This window comes from Rattus rattus, chromosome 7, assembly GCF_011064425.1.
Source record: "Rattus rattus isolate New Zealand chromosome 7, Rrattus_CSIRO_v1, whole genome shotgun sequence".
In the NCBI taxonomy this organism is placed as follows: Eukaryota; Metazoa; Chordata; class Mammalia; order Rodentia; family Muridae; genus Rattus; species Rattus rattus.
The window spans coordinates 101522645-101544282 of NC_046160.1; the positions used below are offsets into that span (position 1 = coordinate 101522645).

Consider the following 21638-nt stretch of genomic DNA (forward strand, 5'->3'; position numbering starts at 1 on the left):
TGTAGGATTCTCTAACCTTGTACTCAAAATACTCAAAGGTATTTGTTCCTAAAATCTTTAAAATACGCACACACAAACCTCACTAAACACATTTTTTTTTTTGGTGTGTTTGTGTTTTGCCTCTTTATGTATGTACCACAAGTGCACTTGGGTACCAGAGGCCAGAGAGGGTGTTGGCTCCCCTGAACTGGAGTTCGATACTCATGAGCTGTCATGTATGTGAGTGCTGGGAATGGAACATAGGGGTCTTCTGGGTCATCTCTCCAGTTGCCTCTCATTCAAGAAATTAACTCTGGATATTGGGACTTGATAGGATTTTTATGTGTCACAGAACATTCTTATGAACCCTCCCCACAGCCACTTAGAAACGGCTTGCACACAGGAAAACAGAAACGAGCCAGTTTGCTGACCTCTAATCCAGTCTATTTGAATGCGCTCCCTACAGGGGCCCACCGCCCGGGTGCTCCTGGTTAGCTTATTCTAGCTGGCTCTAAGAGTGCCTTATCTTATAGGCACTATAGGTTTTTTTCTTCCTGAGACAGGGTTTCTTTGTGTAACAGCCTTGGCTGTCCCAAAACTCATCCTGTAGACCAAGCTGGTCTCAAATTCAGAGCCCCACCTGCCTCTACCTCCTGAGTGCTGGGATTATGGCAAGTGCCACCCCTGCCTAGCTAACTCGCCTGTTTTAATGGCATTGATAAACTTTCTGTTGGGCTCACCAAAACACCCCCCCCCAAAAAAAACCCCAGCTTGTTGGATTTATGTGGATCAAGTTTAATAACCTATCAAGAAAAAGTTAAGGAAAATTTCCCAAAGGAAAATTTCATACACTAGTTTTTACAATCTAGCTTATATAAGGGATATGTATTAATTTTTCTTTATAAAAAAAAAATACCATACCTGCTATTCTCATACAAACTCAATGATCAAGTGCAGATAAATAATGGGGGTGGGGGGACAGGGCAGAGAAAGATGGAAATGGAACAAATCACACTTCAGGCAGCACAGTGGCTTCCAGCCAGTCCCTGTCTCCCAAATTAACAGGCACACTCAGTTTCTAGAAAGGAGCACCAAATTCCCCTATGGAGACGACATTGCACTTCTGACACCATGACTGGATGGTCAAGGAACATTTTTCCTGCAACAGCACAATACTTAGGGGAAAGGAAAGACAGCCTGAGACTTCAATAGCGTGAACAATACAATGAGGGAAAAGTAAACTCCTGATACACTAACCTCAAAGACAGAGATCTTTAATGTAGAGTAAGTTTATTCATGGAGAAAACAGCTAACAAAACACCCTAGAGACTTTTAAGCAAATTAAAAACTTATCAGGAAGAGTCTAGAGATGCAGGATGACCTTCAAGTCTGATCCTGTACCCCGGAGTGCATGGGAAACAGGGACGCACTACATCTGGCTTATGTGGTACTGGTTATTGAACCCAGGGCTTAGTGCATGGCAGGCATGTGCTCTACCAATCATGTGACAATTGTGACTCCTGAGGGTCACAGTTTTTTTTTTTTTTTTTGGCTCTTTTTTCCGGAGCTGGGGACTGAACCCAGGGCCTTGCGCTTCCTAGGCAAGCGCTCTACCACTGAGCTAAATCCCCAACCCCGAGGGTCACAGTTTTAATTCCACTGTCTTCATCTGCTTAAGATTCCTCTGTGAGAGCAAAAAAGAGTGAAGAGCCAAAGAATTTGACGACTAGAAGTTAGGAATTCTGGTGGCTGGTTCATAGATCACAAAGTGCTGGGAGAAAGACACTATTTCCTATCAGCAAACTGAGGTGTTGACTCGACACAGACATATGAACTCACTTCAAATGCTTTCGTCTGTGTGGACCATTATACCAATGTGGTATGACAAACACACACACACCTAATAAGAGCTAGAACTGGGCCGAGTAGGACACTTCTCTGGACAAACTCAGTTTATGCTCTAAGATGGGCCCAAGGCAGAAGCATGGCAGATGAGTTCTTCCCTGCCCCTGTGTGAGGCAACCAGAGAGTCCCCTAAGCTTTAGTCGTTGGTATTTAACCTCTTCCGTTTTACAGGGCTTTTCTGGTCATGCAGATGGCACAAACCATCTGCAGTAGCGTCTCTTTTTGGCTCCTCCATGGGTTCTAAAGGAAAGTCCTGGCCTGTGGCCAGCACCTGCCGAACAGTCATATTAACTCGAGCAGTTTTCAAGTAGGTGCCACACACCTGCCAGTCTTCCACAGAACAGGCCTCAAGCAATGATCCGCTAGGGAGGACAGCTGGGAGAGGTGTCTCCAGGCAGTGAGGCAGGCACTCCCCAGCAGGATGTGGAAGGACTCGAGGGACTGCATGATTTAACAGGCGGCTGAAACCTGACATTACCATGATGTCACCACTGTGCATAAACATGGCTGTGGGAGCTTCATCTCTCTTGAGGCCACCCAGGAGAAAGATGGCAGACTGTCCAAAGCTACCAAAAAGAAAAAAAAAGTTTCTGTTATTAGTTACATTATGAAAGCTACTACCAACTGTATTCTTTTTTCATTTTAGATGGACATTGTTTCCAAGCTGTTACCTTTAATCTGCCACAGTGTGGAATGGAAACCAGAGGACAACTCACAGGAACCAGTTCTGCTACACCGCTTTCAGTGGTTAACTCAGGATGTCAGTGGTGGCAGGTGACTTCACCTGCTAAGCCACCTCATGATTCTGATTTACTTTTGATGTGTGCACCTCTGGGGAGGCCAAAAGTTAGTGCTGATGTCTTACATCTGTGTTTCCATCTTTTTACTCTGTTTTTTCAAACGTGCATGGGTGTTTTGCCCACGTGTATGTTTGCATACATGTGTCTACTGTCCTCAGAGCCAGAACAGTGAACCGGACTGCCTGGGGCTGGAGTTTTAGATGCTTGTGATCTACCATTTGGGTGCTGAGAATCAACTTTAGTTATCTAGAAGAGCAGCAAGTGGTTCTAACCACCTAATCATCTCTCTAGCTCTGCGTCTTTAAAATGTACACGGCGTTATTTGCCGCCTGTGCATCTACCTGTGAGTGTGAATGTGCTATCATGGAGCACACACGGTGGTCAGAGAACACTTAAGAGTTCTCCCCTACTCTGGAGTCTGGGCATCAAGGTCAGGCCATCAGGCTTATTATTAGGGAAGCGCTTTTGCCTACTGAGCCTTTTAGAAATTTCATCCATTCAGTTCCTTATTTCTGTGTGGCAGTGCTCATGCCGCAGTGTGTGTGTGTGTGTGTGTGTGTGTGTGTGTGTGTGTGTGTGTGTGTGTGTGTGTGTGTGTGTGTGTAAGTAAGTCCTGGAGGGGTTGCTTTACTCCTTTCTCCACGTGGATCTGTAAAAGTAACTTCTCTTTGCCTGAATTAATTGTCCTCTCCGGCTTACTGTCTCCATCTGCTAACCTCGCTCAGCCCTGGCAGCTTCTAGCCTCTGTACAGTCTAATCCAGGCTAGAGACTTGCTGCTAAGTAAGCTCACCCTTCTGAGCGCTTTCTGAGCTTTGGCTTAATGCTTTAACTCAGCGGTCTTACCTCAAAACTCCTCTCCATGCTGACTGACTCAGTCCAGCTTCTCCCCACTTCTTACTGAACTGGTCTCAGACTAGCGGTCTGTTCTAATCCTTTGGCTCTTTCTCATTCATTCTTTCCCAGTGTCTAGCTTGTTCTTTCTTCAACATGTCTTTGTAAACCTCTCCAGGTAAACCTGTCTCCTCCTGTCTCATGAGAGTTGGGCATATTCTATGCAGTCAAATTTTTCTCTGATTTCACACTTTGCCACTCAATTAGACATCACTTTTAAACTAAACATTCCCTCTACAAACTAACTTTACCTTCACTGTTTGTCATTAAAGGTGTGTGCTAAGGGTGAGGCACACAACTAGAAATAGTTTTTCTTTCTTTAGTAAATAACACAATCTTGGGATTACAGTGTGATCAAATATCCTGCAACAGGGTCCCAAGACTGACCTTAGGTCAAGAGGCTTGCAGCCTTTATTTGATGAGCTATTTCACAGCCTCCCAAGCACGTGCTGTTCATATGCCTGGATTTTTACCTGGGTTCTGAACTCAGGTCCTCATGCTTGTTCAGCAAGTTACTTAACCAACTGAGCTATCTCCTCAACCCACAAGCCATCACTTTGAGACTATTCTGGCATATGTTTCTGAGTGATCAACCTATGATCCGCTCCCCATGCATTATCACGACAGACCTGCTGCAAAAGAAAACGTGATGCAGCAGATGCAGAGCAGTGCCGAATCTTGACACATCTAAGCTTTGCTGCTCTTTCACGATCCATGCAGGCTTCATGTTTTACTCTGTATTTTGCTCTGCTTTTCTTTTTTTTTTTTTTTTTTTTTTTTTTTGGAGCTGGGGACCCGAACCCAGGGCCTTGCGCTTCCTAGGCAAGCGCTCTACCACTGAGCTAAATCCCCAACCCCTTTGCTCTGCTTTTCAAAAATAAAACAAAAAAAATCAAAACAATAACAAAAACCAGTTCTAACTTGCTTACTATATATATAATGACAGTAATGACAGTATCTCTCATTATAAAAGTTAAATCTTTACTAATTTCAGCTTTAAAATGCTTTAGGGAAAAAAAATAATAAACAATCTGAAATTTCTGAAATTAAGGTACCTGAAGGACAGCAAGGGTTTTGAGTGATCTAGTTCCGATCTGTCCACATGGATTCCCAGTGTGGAGTCTAGGCGGTAGTAATTCAGGATACCCGCTTCTGCTCGGAAACCCTGAAATCCACAGGCAGTGGCGACTTGCTCTGAGAGGAAAGCCAGGTCAGAAGGGAAAGGTGTATAATGATCTGCTGAATATTTCTTTGGTAAAAGTAGAGAAAATAGGAAAAATGAACAACGATCTCAGAACATAAGAAATCGTGGAATGAAGTCCTTTACCTTACTAACTACTACTCACACAGGTGCCCATCAATCCTACCCATTCTCTCTTGAGGAAGCACTGGCAACCCAGCTCTGGCTAGCTGGAACCTGTTATACACACTGGGCCAGTCTTGTAGCAAGCGATCCTTCTGACTTTGCCTCTTAAATGCTGGGAAACAAGTGTGTGCCCTGATGCCTGGCTGGGAATCTGCCCCCCACCCCCACTGAGAAAATATAGAAATCTAATAACAAACCATTCACTGTACTGAGCACCACTGCATGATAGGCGCCATTCAAGGCAGTGGTAAGTCACACAAATTCACTTTTTGACATATGTACAGAAGCAACTTCTCTTCCACCCTAGCATATTTGAATCCTAAGCAGGATAAGTCCCCTTAAGTTAAAGGCAACTCAGGGCTGTTATGACCCAGAGAACCTAAGGAACAAGATAATTAGTGAAAAGTGCCCCAATAAATGAGACACCCCAGAAACAGAAAAGGGTATTAGTTAAAAACAAAGGAAATCAGAAAGAACTACACCCTTCACTACTATTGTGGATTACTGAGACAAAGATGCTTTATTGTCAGAAACAATTGGGCATGGCATCTTGTACTATCATCTCAAATTTTTGTATATGTGAACATTTGTGTTAATATACTGATTATAATGTGTTTCACTGTGACATTTCCAGAAATACTGTGCAAATCTGCAGGGCGGACGCTCCTGCTTCCTGGGCTAAATTAAACTAAAATCCTAACCAAACACATTTGTCTTACAACTCCACTAGTGTTCTGGTGCAGTCTAGTTGGATCAAGAGTGGAACCAACTGTACGCACAAAACTGCTTTTCTTTAGATGGCTTTTCCTCTTTGGTTGGAATTTCGGTCTCTGTCTCTCTTCTTCCTTTTTTAGGTTTTTCTTTTTTGGTTTTTATGAGTCAGGGTTTTCTCTGTGTAACAGCCCTAGCTGATCTAGAACACATTCTTTAGACTAGGCTGTCCTTGTACTCAGAGATCTGCCTGCTCCTGTCTCCTCAATGCTAGGATTAAAGGTGTGTGCCATTCTTAACATCCCCCCAGCTGGGGACCCGAACCCAGGGCCTTGTGCTCATAGGCAAAGCGCTCTACCGATGAGCTAAACCCCCCCCCCCCCGTGTGTGCCATTCTTAAAATGGAAGGTTGTTGTTAGAGACACCAAGGTGTCCTGTATTATTTAGACAATTGATCAGGGCTGCTGTCTCGTATCATCGCTTGGGATCTTCAGCCACATCCATACAGTCTATACACTGTTCTCCTTTTTTACTGCCTACTGTTTTCTTTGAATATTCTTGTAGTTCTTAGTAATTCTCAATTCTCATTTTCTTAGTAAAGAAGGGTAACTCTGAGGTACAGGATTAGACCAAATGAAAATATCATTATATGCACTGACTGGCTTTTGTCAGGATAGCTAACTGCTTAGAACAGTGAGGTACTGCCTAAAGACTTCACAGGCTTCAGTCAATCAATTAATCTACACCTTTACTAACAGTAGTTTATGTGTATGGCTGTTTTGCCTGCACACATGTCTGTGCACCATGTGTGTACTTACTGCCCAGAAAGGCAAGAAGAGAGCATCAGATTCTGTGGTGGATATGATGGATCTGAGCTACCATATGGATGTTGGAAATTGAAGCTAGGTCCTCTGTAAGAACAATAGATGTTCTTAACCACTGAGCCAACTCTCCATCTCCTAATTTAATCTTCTGACTGTTATTACATAGACCACACTGGACTTAACCTAGTGCACCTCCTGTTTCAGCCTCCTAAGGTCAGAGGTAGGACTAGAGGTATGTGCTTCCATTATCACTCTCCAAGGGAGATGTAAAGGAGGCAATAATCACGGCCCTGCCTTTAAATGGTACATTCATGCTCTTGACAGACTTTGCTATGGCTGTGGTATTTCATGTTTGTTCAGGAACAAATCCAACCACACAGGCTAAGAACCTATAAATGTACAACAGGAATAAAGCAAATACCTTACTGTCCCAGTTATAATGGTAGCCCAGAGTGACCCAGCGCAGTCTCTCTAGTAAACTTCGGGGTCTCCGCTTAGTCTTGTCTTTAGACCTGCAAAGATAGTAACCAGGAGAATTCAGTCTTAAATGGCAGCAACAGTCCTCTCTATGAACCCAAGTCTATGCCTTTAGCCTAAGCCGATAGCCACGGCTGGATAAGAAAGCTGACAGTAAGAGAATGAAGACTGGAACTAAAATTTTTGTTTACTTTTGTTTACATATACTATGTAGTCCTGCCTAGGCTTGCACTCATAGGTAAACAAAGATGGCTTCAAATTTAAGCAATCTGCCTGCTTTTGCCTCCTGAATGCTGGTATTTACAGTGCACATTGCTGTTCCTAGCTCAGAATAGAAATGCTAGATTTAACCTAAATTCAAATCTTTATCCATTTACCCAAAATATTTTCAGTATTTTCAAAAGTGACAGCCCTAACACAGCAAACAGAAACACGCTCTGCCCTTGCTGCCCCTCCAGGCATTATCAGGATGATGTACAGGCAGACTGGCTGCCCTCTCCCCTGGTCCATGAGCTTCCACAGCAGCTTGCTGTCTCTGTCATGGCTAAGAGTGTATGTAAGTATAGCCATTTTTCTTGCAACCAAGTTATAATATAGCTTTCATGAGAACCCTAACTATATGGAAATGTACTGGACAGCTCTCCACTCTGCAGTGGGCAGTCTGGGCTACATAAGCAAGCATTCTATTTTCTTTTTTCTCTATAAAAAATAGCCGTGTGGTAAGGGTGGTGGTGCACCCTTTTAATCCCAGTACTAAGTAGGCAGAGGCAGACAGATCTCTGAGTTCAAGGACAGCTTGGTTTACAGAGTAAGTTTTAGGATAGCCAGGGCTTCATCTCAAAGAACCAAACAAACCAACCCACCCACCCACCAACCAAACAACAGTGGTAAATCATTGGGAAGCCACCAACGGAGCCAGATCAGACTAAGATTTTTTTTTTTTTTTTTTTTAAAAAGATTTTTACTTATTATGTATACAATGTTCTGTCTGTAGGGCAGAAAAGAGCACTGGGTCCCATTACAGATGGTTGTGAGCCACCATGTGATTGCTGGGAATTGAACTCAGGACCTTTGGAGGGGCAGCCAGTGCTCTTAACCACTGAACTCTCTCCAGCACTAGAATACCTAGGTTTTATAGGCAACAATTTCAGATTTATAAAAACACAATGGTATTGGGCACAGTGGTTCACACCTTTAATCTCAGTACTCAGAAGGCAGATACAGGAGGATCTCTGAGTTCGGGGCCTGATCTGATCTACATAGCAAGCTCCAGGACTACAAAGAAAGACATTATATCAAAACAAACTATGATGGTTGGGGTTGGTCTTGTGCACTGTGTATTCAGTTGCTGACTTCTGTGCCCACATATCTGGTACAGTCTGGACATTAGCACTGTCATGATTATCAAACCATTCCTTCTAGAATTATCTCTGGTTAATAAAGGAGTTGCTCAGCCTATGGCTGGGCAGAGACAGGAAGCCTGGACTTCCGATCCCAGGGCCAGGGAAGTCAGAGGACCACGAGAGCAAACACAAGGATACACATGGACTAGAGCAAGCTAGGGCAAGGCAGATGTCAAGTCACAGAGCTTTAGAGGGTTAGAATAACTCAGAACTTGCCCAGCCTAGGCTTGTAGCTTGTTAAACTTAACAGGTCTTTGTATCAATTATTTGGGAGCTAGAGGGAAACTGATAAGGTTCATGCTTAAATTAGTCTACAGTATCATAAAACAAAGAATTTGATTAGTTCTTTGTTCTGGTTCTAAAATAGAAATTTCTTTTAAGTTCTTGGTCCTGGGGATGAAACTCAAGAGTCTGCATGCTAGCCAAGTACTCAGTCATTGATCTACACCCACTCCAAACCTTCAGAATTTCCTGACAGCAGCCCCACTGTTAATCACAGTGGGCTCTTGCATCACACCTGGGTTTATGCTAAGGAGTAATGATGATTCAGGATATTTGCTGGTAATCCCACAAAAGCCAACTGTGTGATTAGAGGGGAGAGGTTTAATGTTAAGTGGTATTAGCTGGACTTCCAGAATGGGTGTAGCTTTAAAACTGAATTCAGTCACGTGGCTAATGCCTTGTATATATTCACGTGTAATGACTGTATGTGTGTATGAGCATGCCCTTGGAGGCCAGAGGCCAACTTGGGTGTCATTTCCAAGATGTCTATCTTGCTTTTACCTAACAGGGGCTTCCTGATTAGACCAGCAGGTAAGCCGCAGGGCTCTGTCTCTCTTTTCCTAGCACAAGGATTACAAGTAAGCGCCCCCATGTGGTCTGTTGTTGCTTTAAAGTGGGCGGGTTGATTCAGATCCTTAAGCTCCTGTGACAAGACATTTTACCAACTAAGCTATCTCCCCAGTCTTTGTATCATGGCAAGGCCATCGCTGTCTTCCCCCATCCCCCTCAACTAAAACACAATAAATCACATGGGTTATGGGGAACTGAGCTGGTCCATGTTCTAAAAAGGAAAAACTTTTCTTGGAGCCATCTCCCAAGCTCAAATGGCAAATGTTTTAATCAGTAGTGACCATTCAATAAAACGTTAAAAAAATTATGGCCACTAGAACTTTGAACTTCACTGGCTGGTTTAACAATCAACGTGTAGGGCAGTGTGTCCTGATTTGATATTGAAGGGCACCCACCAGTGTTTTTCTGAGTTCTAGTCAATCACTAAATAAGAAGAGACCATGAACTGTCCCGAAGCTGTAGTCAGTGGTCGTAAGTATGAGTAGCCCAGAGTCCCCACACCTGATGTCTGAACAGTTTGTGCTAACTCTGGGCAGCTTCATCAGAATTAAACTATAGATGAGAGGCTGAGAAAAATGACATGGCTTCTTCATTTTAATGTAGAAAGCAGTTTGAAGGGGGGCAAAAAGCAGATGGATGGGAGGCCGCTTTTGCATTCTGCAGAAAACATGAATGATAGTGACTTGGACTAAGGTAGGGATAAGACAGCGAGAAATGATAATTTAATCTGACTACTTTGTTTGCAAGAGATGAATTGAATGCCTTTTAATGGGTGTATCCTATTTCTGGGACAGGCCATGGCTGATTAATGGTCTCCTGCTGAGGAACAAAGCTGTAATAAAGGTGCTTGCACTTAAACTGCACATCTATCCACATCATAACGAAAAATATAGGGCCTAGATGAATAGAGGCAAATCACCTAATCCCAATCGTGCTTTTGTATAAGACTCTAGCAATAGAACCCACCAACAAAAAACAGAATTGAAGTGAATCAGGGGTTGGGGATTTAGCTCAGTGGTAGACCGCTTGCCTAGCAAGCGCAAGGACCTGGGTTCGGTCCCCAGATCAAAAAAAAAAAAAAAAAAAAAAAAAATTGAAGTGAATCATTTTGAAGTCCTAATTTTTCTGGAACATTCATGTATTACCTCTTCACTTCTTTTTAAAAATTGCCAGAGCTCCATGGAGATAAAGGTAAGGACCCTTAAAGGCCCCTTGTTCCTGGTTCCTAAAGTGGGAGGATGTTGGGGTGATTAGATTCTCTTGGGGAAGCTTCCTCAACAGTAGATGCTTTTTACTCTACAGACTTTGGAGCAGAGAGAACTTAATATACTGTAGCAGACCATGACTCAAATACCTGGATGGTTCATCCCATCTAACACCTCCATTTCCCATATGAGGAAGCTGAAACATAAATCCCACAGAGACAGGATGAGAACCAGAGACCTAACTAAACGCTGCCAGCACAAGGTCTTAGAATATCATTCTATTTCTTTTAGCCTTGACCACATAAGGTATAACCACCACCATTTTATTTTTGCTAATTTATTATACAGAAAAGTATCTCCCTATTGCCCAAAAATTGATTTATTAGAGGTTCATCTGAGCTATCTCAGAATGCAGCTGAGGGTCTATAATCCCACATCAGAAGGAAAGAATAAATTATTTGAAGAAAACACAAGATGGTTTAGTGCTATTAAGCACTGTAATTCCGTTCAGTCATATCTTCCCTTACCTTGCCTTCAGTTCTATGGGAAGAACTAAAAGTTGAAAAACAGGAAAGGTTTCCCCTCACTGCTCCCATATGTACCTTAAACTATGGACCAAGGAAGCTTTAGAGGAAACCCACTAAGGGTAGTTACCCTTTCCCTTTTGACAGAAACAATCTTTTATACCCCCTAGAAGCAGCCATAATTAATTCTAACAAACATCCTCTAAGGATTTCTTACCTACATTCACACACTCAGGAAGGAAATGTTAAAAAAAAACCTTGCTCAAGATTACCCAGCTACTGTGGAACTGAGTAAGGATCTGAAGACAGGCGATCTGACTCCAGAGCTGCTGTTCCAGACTGCTAAACCTCGTACAATGGTCCTACTCTACCTACAGAGACCACTTCCTGTTTTGTCTACTGTACTGTGACTTTTAGGAAGCATTTTCTACAAATTATTCCAACCTTGCCACACAAGTGACCATTCTCATAATGTATCAACTACAATTGATTCTACCAATTAACCTATTTAAATGTCTTTATTTCTTCACATTTTTTACAAAAACCAAAGACAGGAACTGTTTTTTTCCCTTTAGAACTAAAATAAACAAACAGGTTAAATATCACCACGCTGCAGCATGAGAACTGTAAGAGGATAGAAGCAGAATGTTGGAGTACTGCAATTCACCCAGCTACTGGTTAAACTGGTTAGAACTTGCATGAACTCCAATTACTCTTGCATACGCTGTCCCCCTTGCTTGGCCACAGGCAGAGTCAAGCAAGGTCTACGGATATGCCTAGCAAATGTTTCCCATCTTCTTTTGAATCTCGAACATTCTAAAGCACACACCTCACAGAACATACCACACTTTTGCTCAGACTGATTAATACCCCTAACCAGATTGTCCACTGTCCTGAATGGCAAATCCCTAATCATTTTTGAAGAAAAATGAAATTGAAATGAAAGAAAATACAGAATAGATACAATTATAAAAAATTGTATTTCTTGGATACCTTCACCCTGTTTGGAAGAATTATTTCCTCCTCTGTTCCCCAAGTTCTAACCATTATTACAACATTTTCTCAGCTACACTGTAATTACTCTCATTGATAACTCCTTTGAAAGAGCACTCAATAAGAAGAGTGCCCACATCCTACCAATTAAGTTCTGTGTCTCCAATGCCTAGCATCATGCCTGGTACCCAACTGATTCCTCCAATGAGTATTTATGGAATGAATGCTGAAACATCAAGATCCAAACACTAATTTTTTCATGAGCAACAACTGACCCACCACAAAAGAGCTAGCAGGAGCAACTCCATGTAAAACACAAGTGCTACAAGCAACAGTTCTTTCTACGAGTCTTTAAAAGAACACACTTTATAAAAATGTCTGAAGCGGAATAAAAACATCATGTGATGATGAATGTGGATGAACTCAGTTTCTACGCTACAATATAAATCTTCAAAGTGGATCTCAGTTTAATATAACTGTTAAAGCATCTGTCCACAAGTCCTTAGGGAAAAAGAGCAGTGCAGTGTGGAAATGAGGGGGGCGGGGCGGGATGGAGAACCCAGACAAAAATCAACCCAGCCACTTACCTTAGGAACTCTTTGCTCTGTTCCCACAGACCTTGGGTCTCTTCTTTAGTCATGTGCTTGTCCAGGTTACATACATTAGGTTTCTGGGAATATAACTTAAGGCACTGTTTTATCCAGTGCCACTGGCATCCCGGGAGGAAGGGATTTGGAATAAAAATAAATCCTATAAAAGACAAAAGATGGGGTGTGTGTGCTGGTTTCTTTTTCACATTCTTATGCCCACTATTCTCATTTACTTCCCATATCCTTTCTCCTTAAAAGTTAATGAAAAACCAACTTCTGACGAACATGAGACACTCTGTAAATATCTGACTTTGGGGGACATTCTCAAGAGGAATAAATAATCTACAAGGTTAGCTATCAATGGTGCTATCCTAAAGCAACTTTAGAGTTCAAAGTTCACCCTTAGATTTTCACCTGGTACCAATAAGTCTCAAGACGCCTCCCACAAGTCTCTGTTTCACTAACTACACACAGGAATGGCTACCTCCATACTGGATTTAATTAACTATACATCTTCATTCAGTAAATGGAACACTAGTTAATAGTCTATTTTTTTTCTCAATGTCAAATCTACCTTTCTTGAACATATAAATACCTGTAACTCCAATTTCAGAACATCTGACACCATCTTCCTGCTTTGACCAGCACTGTATACATGTTGTGCATAGACTAAGTGTAGGCAAAACCACACACACATAAGAAAATACTATCCTAACATTTCTAAAAGATAATAGATCTAATGCATACCTTTGAAGTAACTTGCAATTTAATGCCTCTCAAGGAAGTCTTTTTTAAAATTTAGAGATAGATTCTCGCTACATTCCTCTGGATATCCTGAAACTTGGATGCTTCATCAGGCTAGCCTCAAACTTGCAGGTCTGTGTGTCTTTGCCTCCTAGGGTTGAAATCTGCACCACTCCACCTGGTTTTTCTTTTTTGTAAGGGTAACTGAACTAAGATCTTGTGTTAGGCAAACAGTCTACCACTGAGTTATAATTCTAAGCTTCTCTTATTAAAAATCTGCTTTTAACTTGCATCGTTTAGGGATTCTGACACCTACAATTCCATATCAGTTGTTTTTGTTTTAGAGATATGATCCTGTTACTGTAGTTGAACTGATTTGTCCTAGCTCCACTTTGGTCTTACTGCAGCGACCTCTGCCCCTCCAGCATTTTGAGTTAGTTTTGGGGATTACAGGCATGCACTACCACACCTGCTCTAAAACAGGTTTTCATTTTAATTACAACCCAAACACGCCCCACAATCCAATCCCCACCTCACAGGGTTCATTGGTCTCATCTATATTTTGTTACCTGAACACCTACAGCTTTACAATCAACACCTATTGACAACTTAGTATATTTCAGGTACCAATTGAAGCACTGTCCATGTAGATTCAAACCAAACCACCACAATCTTTTATAGTATTTATTTTAAGCACCTATGTATGTTTCCAGCAATGGAGTCACAGCTAGTTTTAAGCTGTGAGCTGAACTAAGGTTCTCTGAAGGATAATATGCACTCTTAGTCACTGGGCTATCTTTCTAGGCCCCAAACTCATTTTAAACTTATGGGGAGTTCCATTAATGTACATTTTATGCCTGAAGAAATTAACGACAAGGAAATGAAGAGATTTGTCCTGTATCAGTTAGCACACAGAAGAGCTAGGTATGAGGCCAGATAAATAGGAACCAGAACCTTTGTCCTAGCCACCACTCCACTGATTCTCATCTTTTGTGTATAACCTATTTTCCTATCCCCCATCCAAGCCTTTTCTTCTGCAGACGCAATTTCCTCCTGCTCACTCCAGTAAAGACAGGCACACACAAGTTCCTTCAGAATAAGTAGGATCCAGAAGTAAAGAAAATCCTCTTGTCACCCTGAAAGGAGAGTCCTCCACACTTTGCATACTACACTTCTACTAAATGTAGCTTCCAGTGGCTGTGAGAACCAGACACAGTGAAGTAGCAGCCCAAGCAGTACAGCTGAAGTACGAATTCCTGCACAATCTGAAATGTCACTCTGACGAGACAGAACCGAAGCGGGCCTGACAACTGTGTTCTCTGAACAATCGATATGGCAAGAAGGTCCAGATCAACAGACAGCTGAGGCTTTGGAAATAAGAGGTAAGAGACGCCTGCAGGAATTGGAGATAGGCTTACACTTGGTGCGCATACATACAAGTAGGCAAAAAGTCATATACACAAATATGTCTTGGCGTGGAGAACGGGCTTAGCAGTGAAGAGCATATACTGTTCTCTCAGAAAACTAGGGTTTGATTCCCAGTACCCAGTCAGGTGGCTCATTTGTCTGTCACTCCAGCTCCAGTGATCTGATGTACTCTTCTCTCCTTGAAGGGCAAAGGCATGCATGTGCATGTACCCCTTTCCACCCTATACAAAATAAAAAAGGTTCTCAACTTAGGCCAGGGGCGGAGTCCAGCAGTTAAGAGGAGTACCTGCTGCCCGTCCAGAGGACAGTTTGGGTTTCAAACACCAACACAGCAGCTCACAACCATCTAACTCTTCAGCCAGGGGATGTGACATCCTTTTCTGACTCTCAAAGTACCAGACACACATGTAGTTTTGTAAAACACTCATACAGTAAGAGACAAATGTTCTCTCCTTTTACAAAAACAAAGAAATTCTAAATTATTCAGTCTATTATTCTATCCCTTAAAATTCTGGCAGAGTTGAGGTTCACAGTTATGGCAGGGTTTAGAGTCCATCTTTCATTTTTTTTTTTTTTAATTAAATCTGTTATGACAGTTGTTGAGTTTCCTTAGTCTTTGGTAACAACATTAAACAGACTCCTCAGAGAAGGCAGATATAGGATAGTTCCAGGGTGAGGCATTAATATGTTCTAGGTATGTTCTTTGTTTATCTATTCGCAGTTCTTACTATGAAATCAGAATGACTGAGTAATTTCACTTTCTCTCAGGTGCACTTACCAGGATAGCCTTCCAGTCCATAGGCCTGCCACTTGCTCACAGGTTGAAGTCCTGCCCTAGAGGTATCATGCTCAGTCACTGAGGACACGTTCAGAGGGAATCTGACCACCTGGAAGGAGATAAACCTAAGTCAGAGGGTAGTTATCTTAGAGGTCTTAAGCTAGACTGCTGTTAGCTTGTTTTAGTTTTATATGTACGAGTCATTTGCCTGGATGTATGTGTACCATGTAATGCCTGCTGCCTGTGGAAGGAGGAGGAAGGTACTGGAATGATTCCCTGGCATTGGAGTTATGGAGGTTATGAGCTGCCATGTAGGCACTGGGAACTGAACCCAGGTCCTTTAGAAGAGCGGTGAGTGCTCTTACTGCAGAGCCATCTCTCTAGCTCCTAATTTTGACTTTCAGGGTAACCTTTTCTCATGAGAACACAATTTTGTTAATTTAAGAGCATTCACGAAAAGCATTTGCAATTGTAATATATCTCAGGTCACAATGCTATTTGTTGTGGTTAGTGCTAAAACATGGCTTCCGAGGCACTTTGTTGTAGTTAGCAACAGGAAAATACCAGGCAGGAGGAGGTTGAGAAAATAGAGTACTCTAGCCACAAAATTATTTCCATAAAACGCCAGGGTCCCATTTGCTGACATTGCTAACCTTTGATGAAATACTGTTAGAACTTTGCTTTTTTTTTTTTTAATAAGATTTATTCATTTATTATATATAAGTACACTGTAGCTGTCTTCAGATACACCAGAAGAGGGCATCGGATCTCTTTACAGATGGTTGTAAGCCACCATGTGATTGCTGGGAATTGGAACTCAGAATCTCTGGAAGAGCAGTCGGTGCTCTTAACCGCTGAGCCATCTCTCCAGCCCCCTAGAACTTTGCTTTTATTATTAAAAAATAAATTATTAGGAGCTCATAAAGCTCTTTGCACATAAGGACATTGTAATGATGAGTCATTGCACTGGTTAAGGCCCAGCAGGTAGCCAGGTGTTGTTCTCTTGTTCTCGTGTTCTCTCTTCTCTCTCTCTCTCTCTCTCTCTCTCTCTCTCTCTCTCTCTCTCTCTCTCTCTCACACACACACACACACCCCTTTAACCCCAGCACCTGGGAAGCTGTAATTTTGAAGACAGCAGGGTCTACAAATCCAGTTCCAGAACAATAGCTAGGGATACAAAGAGATACTCTATCTCAGCTACTACTATATAGTCCTCCATGTCCAGCAACTCAAGAGTTCCACCTGCCTTTGTCTTCAAATCCTGGAATTAAAGGTGTGCCACATGCCTGGCTTGAGAAATGAGTTTCTGTTTCAAACAATCCCCAAGGATGGAAAATTCCTGACAAATACGAACAACTGGTATATAAACAAGCCTCAAACAACACCAACACCACCACCACCAACAACACCAACACCACCTTTCTCTGTCTCTGGGAAATCAATTCAGTGCCCTAAACATGCTAGGCAAACACTCCACCACAGAGTTACATGCCTGGCCCACCAGTCTTTATAATAAAATGGCTACCTGAAACTCCGAGAGTCTTGAGCAACCTAAGTCTTCTAGCTACTCAGTGCTGGCAAAATATCTGGTCTTGAGTTCTTAAATAGGCCATAATTGATACTGCACTAGAATTCAGAAACATCTTTATACCTTAAGATCTACAAACTTACTCTATATACTAAAGGCACCAAGTCATTAAGCTTTTTGAGAAAAAAAAAAAAATTCCCCCTTTTGATTTTTCTCTCCAGACTGCAGCCATTTTCCCCCTCCACTGCTCTAACCTGGTGACAACAAATGCTAAAATGCTACCTGTAACCCGCTGAGCTGGTGGAATGGACAAGCCAAGCTTTCATTTAATCAACATATACTGTATTTCTGAGCACTGTGCAACAAAAAGAGTGCTTCTGGGAGGCCTGTGAACATGTCCATTCTGGCAGGATGGAGATAAAGGAGCTGAAGGGCATTATAGTCCAATGTTCATCTCAGAGCACACGTTTTCTCCATGCAATCCACACGACTCTAAAACCATATGTTAACAAACTTTCTAAGAAGTTGCGTTCTGGACTCGAATTTTACTTACCTCTGTGCTAGTTAACAATTTCTGAGGTAGGGGGCTGGAGAGATGGCGCTCAGAGGTTAAGAGTACTGACTGCTCTTCCAGAGGTCCTGAGTTCAATTCCCAGCAACCACATGGTGGCTCACAACCATCTATAATGAGATCTGATACCCTCTTCTGGGGTGTCTGAAGACAGCTGCAGTGTGCTCATACATAAAATAAATAAATCAAAAAAAAAAAAAAAAGCAACCCCCTCCCCCAGAATTTCTGAGGTGAACATCCCCGCATAAGAAATACCAAGACCTTATATAAGGGGTTACATATTTTCCCTCTTAAGTGACTACAAAGACACTCTGGTATGGTGGTTTAGTTAGCTGCCAGTCTGGGCTCCCGAATGTGATTCTGTCTAAGCAAGAGGAAGTTTTAAAAAATATGACAAAGGGCGGGCTGTGGTGGTACACACCTTATCCCAGCACTCAGGAGGCAGAGGCAAGGAGGTGTTCTGTGAGTTTGAGGTTAGGCTGGTCTACAGAGTGAGCTCCAGAACAGGCAGGGATACACAGAAACCCTGTCTTGAAACACCGTAAATACATAAGAATTTAAGATGTGACCATGAAAAATAAGCACACGCCACGGCAGCTACGCATCACCCTCTGCCCCTACCCTTCACGCTTTGTTCTCTTTACGCAGAAATAGGTTGGGTATGTAGATTGTCCAAATTTCGCTTAGAAACTTATTTATTTATATGTGTATGAGTATTTTGCCTGTGGAGCTCAGGAGAGGGTGTCTGATCCTCTGAGTTAACAGACGGCTGTGAGCCGCCACGTGGATGCTAGGAACCAAACTCAAGTTCTCTGAAACACCAGTAAGTGCTTTTAACTACGGAACCATCTTTCCACGCTCCTAGATTCTTAGGACAAAATTTTCTAACTTTACCTTTACTTTCACCTCTTTTCTAAGTCTCAGAGAAGACAGGGTCGAGTTTGAGGCCCAACGGGATTAACAGTTTGAGACTTACTCGATGGCTGGTCTTATTTAAAGCTATGGGGCCACCCTAACGTCTATGAAGACGTTCTTCTGGACTTTACACAAAGTAACGTACTAGTATTAAGCGGACAGTTAAAGAAGTACGAGCAATTTCCACTTTTTTTTTTTTTTTTTTTTTTTGGGAGCAAGGTCGCGTGGTTGGGGTAAAATGGCGGCAGGAAACAAGCAGCGGCCCAGAGCTTTGGGAACAGTGAGCCAGCGAGCCAGTTGGTCGCTCATCGCCTGGCAGTACAGCTCGTCGCACAGGCCCAACAGGGGCTTTTCTTCAAAACCGGTCCTGAGGTGGGCAAGTCTCGGTAGAACCAGCAGGCCGCTAGGCGTGCGGAGCAGCTCACACTACCCCTCCCTTCGTACCTTGGGCACGCCGGGCTTCGGGCTCTGAGCCAGGTGAGCCTCTGAGAAGTCGATGACCGCTCCTAGGTCCGCCGTGCCCGGCCGGCTCTGCCTGTAGAAGCGGAAAAGCTTCCGGAAAGCATCCTCTTTGGGCTCTGTTGCCAGCGAGGTTAATGAAACGACCGCAGCCGCCATCTTCCCCATCTCGATGCTGCGAACAGTTTGGCCCGGAAGCAGAACTCCAAATTCCGGATCCGGTAAGTTCTTCCGAGGTCACGACCCCAGGCTTTGGTTCATTCAGTTTTAACATGGCAGCCTCCGCGGTAAAAGGACTAACTGCGTTGCGTTCCCGTACTGGTCGGCCTATAGCGTTTATCAGAAAAATTCCTTGGACCGCGGCATCGAGTAAGTGACGGAGATGAGGCAGGACACAATGTTTATGTTTTAAGTAACGAGTAAAACCTATGTACAGACTCACAAAAAATAACTTCTCTGTAGAGAACCTAAGTCAACATAGGCGATGGGTTAGGTCAGGCGTTTTGCGGTGGTTTTTTTTTTTTTTTTTTTAAAGGAGCTCTTTCATGAATTTGCGTGTCTCCCCGGCGCCTTGCGTAGGAACCATTGCTGTTACTCTTAAAAAGAACACAAGTGGTTAGCTCTTGCGTAAACTCTTGCGCAGAAAATTTTGCTTCCGGTTAGCTGTTTAGGCATAATCCTCTCCATACCCCGAGCTTTTAGGGTGAGAATCCACTGTACCCAGCAATTCTGAATGATTTGGTGGAAAGGTTTATTATTTTATTACTTGGACATTCACGAGTCAGAAGGAACTTTTTTGACCTCAGGGGAGCTTGGCTTTAAAGTGGCAAGAACATAGAAGTGGATACGAGAGAAAAAATTTCATTTGGTTCAAAGATGAAACATGGACCAAGGAACTGATAAAGGGGAGGGGTTGGAATCACTTAGGTTTTTAAGGGAAAATTGACAGCATTCTTGCTGGTTTGAGGAGAAAGGTATACGTTCCAGATTCCTAGCAAAGATGACCTGCGGTTTTAGAATTTAGGAAGGACAAACCCAGAGAAGATGAAGAGTAAAAGTTGCAGTGTGTGAATTTGAGCTGCTTGTGGGGTCTCTGGACAGCATTTGGACAGAGATTGTAGCTTGTGGATCGAAGAGTCAGACTGCTGGGGTTAGAATTCTAAACTAGAAAAAAAAAAAGAATTCTAAACTAGTCATTTTAATAGTTGTATAATAAGAAAAACTGAAGACAATATGGAAAAGGGCCTCATAGGAGAACCCATTTAATTTTCTAAAAAGTAGAATCCATAATACCGCCCCCTCCCCCCGAACTGGGGTGAAGAATAAATAAGTTTATATGTGAACTTGATAGATTTATGCTAGATTATAAGCACTTAACAAGTGACGGTGTTTCGGCCTGCATGGTTGTTAAAGTTGATTCACAGAAAAGACTAGTCTGGTGATAGAGAGTTGGTTAGTTCTGAAATCACTTACTATTTTTGCTTTTGTCAGCTGCAATTTAAAGTTTTTATTTATATATGCATATTTTTTGTCAGTGTGGGTGTGTGCAGGTGAATGAAGGTACCCCGTGTAGTACAGAAGAGGAGCTAGAATCACAGGCAGGGGGTTGGGGATTTAGCTCAGTGGTAGAGCGCTTGCCTAGCAAGCGCAGGCCCTGGGTTCCGTCCCCAGCTCGAAAAAAAAAAAAAAAAAAAAAAAAAAAAAAGAAAACAACAAATGAATGAATGAATGAATGAATGAATGAAATAGCCTAAATTCTAATAGCATCTAGAATCACAGGCAGTTTGAGCCCTCCTGACATGCATCCTTAGAACTGAACTTGGGTCCTCTGTAAGAGCAGTGTGTACTCTTAATCGCTGAACCGTCTCTCCAACCTTTACTTTATTTACTTTATTTTAAGCGGGATCTCATACTACAGCCCACTGAGTGCTGAGGTTATAGGTGATACACTATGACCTGCTAAGTTCAGACTTTTAAATTTGCTTATCAAACCTTAAAATCCAAGAGCATTTTTGGTAGTTATTAATGTATAGATAAGCCCCCTTAAAAGAATAGGATATGATATTTCTTAGTTTTTGTGGCTCAGATGGAGTTATATGATTGGAAATAGGATCTGTGTCCCTTCTTGGTACATGCTAAAGCTGTTTTCCCTTACATTCTGTTAAACTTAGTACAGAGCCTTAGGATTTTTACCACCACCTAGTAGATTCAAGTTTCCATACCACAGGGTTGATATGAAACCTTTAAAACTCCTTAACATTGCACCTTTGAAATAGTTTTTTTTCCAGTTCATCCTTACATGGTATGTGTGCATTGTTTTTAGTATCTACAGTGATTTTAGTGTCCTGAAGTGATTTGGTAAGATGCTTAACTTCTAGAAGTGGTTTCTTTAGTGTATTGGCTTTCTGTTGCCCTGACATAGACAGTTTAAAGAAGAAATAGTTTTAGTCCGTCTTTCAGTCCAGTTTTATCCAGGCTTGTTGGGTTTGTCTTGGCCTAGTCCGTCATATTGGTGGCCGAAGGTGGAGGAAGGCTGTCTACTTCATGAGAGAATGAGTAAGAGTCAGAGGCCCAAGTGTTCCTTCATGAACAGGCCCTCCCATTGCTCTAACATCCTTCCACTAACTAGACTCTATATCCTAAAGAGCCTACCCACTGCCAGTAGCACCACAGACTGGCAACCAAGCCTTTAGC

General features: G+C 42.4%; 2 protein-coding genes and 1 non-coding gene across 3 annotated transcripts in view; 1 reads left to right on the forward strand and 2 right to left on the reverse strand.

The window, feature by feature from the left end:
• Alkbh1 (alkB homolog 1, histone H2A dioxygenase) lies at positions 1-19126 on the reverse strand. The gene is made up of 6 exons (XM_032908219.1): positions 18930-19126; positions 15472-15580; positions 12519-12681; positions 6899-6989; positions 4632-4825; positions 1-2450 (listed from the first exon to the last, which is right to left on the reverse strand). Exons 1-6 carry the CDS (start codon positions 19110-19112, stop codon positions 2021-2023), a joined length of 1170 nt encoding a protein of 389 aa, XP_032764110.1. The 5' UTR covers positions 19113-19126; the 3' UTR covers positions 1-2020.
• On the reverse strand, positions 11582-11716 carry LOC116906424. Its single transcript, XR_004388686.1, has one exon. It is a non-coding gene; the product is annotated as a small nucleolar RNA SNORA58 (small nucleolar RNA).
• The window catches only part of Slirp (SRA stem-loop interacting RNA binding protein), a 6708-nt gene continuing 4195 nt past the window's right edge, over positions 19126-21638 (forward strand). The window contains exon 1 of the mRNA XM_032908220.1: positions 19126-19313. Within this exon, the coding sequence (XP_032764111.1) occupies positions 19217-19313 (97 nt within the window). The 5' untranslated portion in view covers positions 19126-19216. The remainder of the gene's footprint in view (positions 19314-21638) is intronic.